Raw genomic sequence first — 5,000 nt, 5'->3', positions numbered from 1 at the left:
CTCTCTCTCAGAGACACAGACACCCCCCCCCCCCCCCCCCCCCCCCACCACAGGGTGTGTGAGCGGCTGTTACCCATGTCACAGCTGGAGCAGCTGGCTGCCCCGTCGTCCACACAGGTGGCGCAGGTATGGTCACACAGGTGGCAGCGGCCCCCGGAGCCGTACCGCCCTGGGGGGCACGCCTCCACACAGGCCCCCTCGTCTAGGAAGCTGTGGAGACACCACCAGGGGCCCGTCAGCTCTCAGCCAGGGAGGTGAACCCCTCAACCCCCTTCCTGAGGCTAGCACTGATATGCGAGGAGAAGTTCAGGAATAAAAAATGAAACCGCTTGTTTTGTTGACTCAACACCTCAAAGATGACGTTTTGACCCCATTTTGTGAGCCGAATACAGTCCATGCTTTCAAATCGTGGGAAAAAGCTAAACGTTTTTTTGCTATACAGGTGGGAAGGAAAGTGAGATGGGGGTTATGGGGTGTTCGAATCCTAGCCGGAAGGGAGGGTGTTCGAAACCGCAATGCATAACCCCTAACCCAAGATACCGTCTAACCCAGTGGTCCTCAACCTTTTTTGAGCAAACGCCCCCCTGACCTTACCCTGATCGTCTGGTAACGCGGACTCCACAAAAACAGATCAAACGCAGAGGCCTAATTAGGCCTATATATTTTGTGTTTGAAATGCAACGGTCTTGGAGACTACGCTCAGAGCAGCTGGATCTGAACAAGAGGAAGGAGGAAAACTATGAAACAAAATTTTGATATTTTTTTCTTGCTATCGGCCATGTTTGATTGTGTTGGTTACTGAACTGTTAACCCGCAAACTTGGGTTATGTTTATCAGCGTTACTATAGAGATCATGACGATAGCTGATGTAACGGGAGTCCGGGCGTGTGCAGGACCGAACCGCGCTGTATTATCACTGTTCCACTGCGCATAGACAGTAAAAAGTAGCTGAGACGGTAGAGGGGTTAGAAACCAATAAATGAAAATAGGCTATTTATTTCAGGTAGCCTATTTTTTCACCCCCAAAAAAAAAAAGAATTTAAAAAAGTTTTTTGTTTTTTTTATAAAACCAAAAATAGAATCACGTTCCCAGCGCCCCCCTAGGTTGTGCGAACGCCCCCCAGGGGGCGGTACCGCCCCCGTTGAGAAACCATGATCTAACCCCTACCTGCTCATTAATGACATGCAGCTGAATCCAGTGTCACTTTGCATAAAAGCACATGCTAAATTACTCAATAGTGAAAGTACTACTAGACATTTTAAACATTAATCTATGAAAACATAAAGTATTCAAAAAAGTTTCAATGTGACAAGGGACTGTTAAGCCAGGGCTGGTCGCTGAGACTGACTCAGCAAATACCATCCAATAAGATTCATGAACCCAGAGAATGTCCCCCCCGCCCGCCGCCCCCCCCTCTCCCCCCCCCCCCCCCCCCCCCACACTCAAAAACAGTAAATCATGTCCTTCTAAAACAAAACTAATTTAATATCAAAAACCACACACTGACTCGTAATGAGAACACATCACCGGCGTAGGTTTTTTTTTTTACAACAAACAGGACGAGAGATATAAGCCCTCTCTCTGCCTCCCGCCCCCCCAAATCCCTGTGAATTATGCCCCTGACTGAGGCTGTCTGGTGAGTGTCTGGTTCCTCCCTGTTCCAAAGACAAGCCGATCTGACCGTGAAGAAGCACAGCTGATGCACTGGTGGCTCCCGGGGCCCGCGCACTTCACGCAGGTCTGGTCGCAGGGCTGGCAGGGCCCCTGCTCTTGCTGGTACAAACCTGGTAGACGACAACAACAACAACAACAACAACATCAGACGCTGATGGAACCCATGATTCAATGACCCGCACATCCCCAGGTATATATATTCACTGGTACTTTTATAGGCTTTTTCTTTTTTTTTTACTATCGGGACAATGAAAGGCAAATGGATTAAGGCAGATTAAAGAAGAAATACATCAAACAAAACGCATTTAGAGGGGGTAGGCTGGGAGGGGAAAGCACATTGTGCGCTAACCACTTAGCCATCGGCGCCCCAGGGATGGTTTGGAGCTGCGATGCTATGCTACATGCTGTTCCCCCTCCTGCTCTCCCGCTTCTCCTCACTTTCCTCACTCTCCAACCATAAAACCATGTTTAAGATTTTAAAATATGAACGAGGTTGGCTGAGGCACGACCGACGTCGACGACTCATCTTACCGTTATTGAGGAAGGACCACCAAACACATTGATCTCTTCCTTGTTCTTGTGGGGGGGGGATTTTTTTCACTTTTGTCCACCCCTCAGCCGCGCAACTCATTACAAACATTATTCACTCTGATGGCCGTGTGTTATCGATCCCTCCGCGAGGGAAGCGATCAACCCCACCCCTACGGTCCCACCACCACCAACCCCATCCCCACCACCACCACCACCACCTCCACCACCACCTCTCTCCATTGAAGGCTGGGGGGGAAAAGCAATTATCGAAGGCTTGGCTTGTATGAGCCTTGTGGTGGCGCTGGGGGCGACCCCGCCCAGCTACTGTGTTGGGCTTTAGATTAAAGAGGCTCACCGTCCCCGCACACGGTGCTCAGCACACAGGCGCCCTCGTGAAGGCTGTGGCCCCCGGAGCAGCTGGTGCAGAGGTCCCCAACCGGCCCCGAACACGTCCCGCAGCTGGGGTCGCACCTTGGGAGGGGAGAGAGAGCTGGGGATGGATGGGAGGACTACAGAGAGGGAGAGCGGGTGGTAGGCCCCGCAGGCACACACGAGCAAATAGCCGAGCACGGGGGTACAGATAAACACACACACATACACAGAGGAACACACACACACGCAAACACCCACCCAACGAGGTTTAAATAAACACACACACACACGCCAACAGCCACACGCCGAGATATAGATAAACGCACACACATACACAGACAGACAGAAACACACACACACACACACACACACACACACACAGAATCATACACACACGGAAACATGCACACACGGGGGTACAAATAAACACACACACACACACACACAGTCATAGACACACGCAAACTCCCACACACAGAGGTACAAATAAACACACACACACACACACACACACACAGAATCATACACATACACAAACACCCACACAGAGAGGTAAATATAAAAAAGCACACACACAGACAGAAACATAAGCACAAGCAAACACCCACACAGCGGTACAAATAAACACACAAACACAGAATCACACACACACCAAAACACACACACACACACACACACACACACACACACACACACACACACACACACACACACACACACACACACAAACACACACACAGAGAAGTACACATGAACACCCACAAATGCACAGGCGTACACGACCCAAACACTCACACATACATAAACATACCCACACAAAGGCTATATAAAACCCTGCTGCAACACAGACACACACACACATTAACATTAACACAGAGACACACCCATTTACATAGAAACCCACACTGAACACCCGCACACACACACACACACACACACACACACACACACACACACACACACACACACACACACACACACACACACACACACACACACACACACACACACACACACACACACACACACACACACACACACACACACACACACACACACACACACACACACACACACACACACACCAGTGATCTCCTCACCTCCTACACGTCCCCTGACTGGAGGCGGTCTCCTCGGGCCCCCCGGTCCCCACCAGGTAGAAGCCGGGGCTGCAGGACGACACACACCTCCACTCCTCCATCAGGTAGCCCGCCGCACACTGGTCACACGCCTCCACCCCCCCACCTGTACCCCAAAGAACACACGGGACTCACACACTAGCCATACGGGGGGGGGGGGGGCATGTGTGTGGGGGCAGGCTATTTTGGGGGGATGGAGGTGCCAGGAATCCCCCCCTCCTCCCCCCCTACACACACACACACACACACACGGATGCAAATGTGCATGACTTTTTATGAGCAAGCTACACAAAGTATGTCGTGTGTCTCTGGATCTGTGAGGGGACCACAGCTTCAACCGCGGCGCGGCAAAGGTTCACATTGGACACACCTATTGACCCCGTGATCTTTGACCTTCTCGCTGAGGTCTCTCCTACCTGCACAGGTGGCGCAGGCCCGGTCGCAGGGCTCGCAGGTGTTGTCCTCGGTGTCCAGGTAGAAGCCCAGACCGCAGCTCGTCTGGCACCGGTTTCCCTGCAGACTGGAGCGAAGGGGGAGAGAGAGAGACGGTGACACACCGCGGGCCAATCACGGGACGCCCCGAGGATGACTCATCGCCATTAAAGCTGCTGGCCCCACAGCGCAGAACCGCCAGCTCAGAACTGACTCAGAGGAAATCCTGTTCAACATGGAGAGCTACATGGTGGGGTCATAGGTTCTGAGAATATTATAAAGTGTCTCGTGTTATTTATATTATTTCTTGCTTTGGAACAGAAACCGGATGGTGTAGTTAGTGGGGTATTTTATTTCCAAGCTGAATGGTAATGGGTTCCATCCCTTATGCCCACAGCCTACTCAGAGGTATCCTTGAGTAAGATGCCCAGCAATCAATACCTCCGCCTTAATGACACGTTAAAGCATTTATTTAAAAATGTAGCGCATAAAAGTGCCTGCTAAACAGTAAATATAACCTTCTTATTACTTTGATAAGGAGGCAGGCAAAAAATGCTGCAATTTATTCTAAAGGCTCCCGTGAAGAGAGATGATGATTATAAAAAGCAGCGAGAGAGGGAATCAGTATTCTCTGTGTCTGTAGGTAGGGGGGGGGTGGGGGTAGGTAGGGGGGGGGGGGGGGGGGGGGGGGTGTGGGGGAAGGCGGTGTTTACCGAGCAGTTAATTCAACCATCATGAGAGAATTTGGTTCACCTTGTGCCTGGTTTGCATTCTGTGCAGATGCTGGAAGAGGTGCACTTCAAGCAGTTTTCGCTGCACTTCTTGCACGTATTTGCATCTTTGGGGAAATC

At 51.0% G+C, this 5,000-nt stretch overlaps 1 protein-coding gene across 1 annotated transcript in view; it reads right to left on the bottom strand.

Moving 5' to 3' along the window:
• Nucleotides 1–5,000, bottom strand: part of LOC130380512 (proprotein convertase subtilisin/kexin type 5-like) — a 27,652-nt gene that overhangs the window by 18,686 nt on the left and 3,966 nt on the right. The window contains exons 5-10 of the mRNA XM_056587747.1: nucleotides 4,903–4,987; nucleotides 4,134–4,237; nucleotides 3,679–3,823; nucleotides 2,562–2,677; nucleotides 1,683–1,785; nucleotides 74–210 (exon numbers count right to left, since the gene is read on the bottom strand). Coding sequence (XP_056443722.1) covers nucleotides 74–210; nucleotides 1,683–1,785; nucleotides 2,562–2,677; nucleotides 3,679–3,823; nucleotides 4,134–4,237; nucleotides 4,903–4,987 — 690 coding nt within the window. The remainder of the gene's footprint in view (nucleotides 1–73; nucleotides 211–1,682; nucleotides 1,786–2,561; nucleotides 2,678–3,678; nucleotides 3,824–4,133; nucleotides 4,238–4,902; nucleotides 4,988–5,000) is intronic.

This window comes from Gadus chalcogrammus, chromosome 4, assembly GCF_026213295.1.
Source record: "Gadus chalcogrammus isolate NIFS_2021 chromosome 4, NIFS_Gcha_1.0, whole genome shotgun sequence".
NCBI classification, from domain to species: Eukaryota; Metazoa; Chordata; class Actinopteri; order Gadiformes; family Gadidae; genus Gadus; species Gadus chalcogrammus.
Note: the sequence above shows the minus strand (reverse complement) of the source record. Positions and strands in the feature narration are given on the sequence as shown.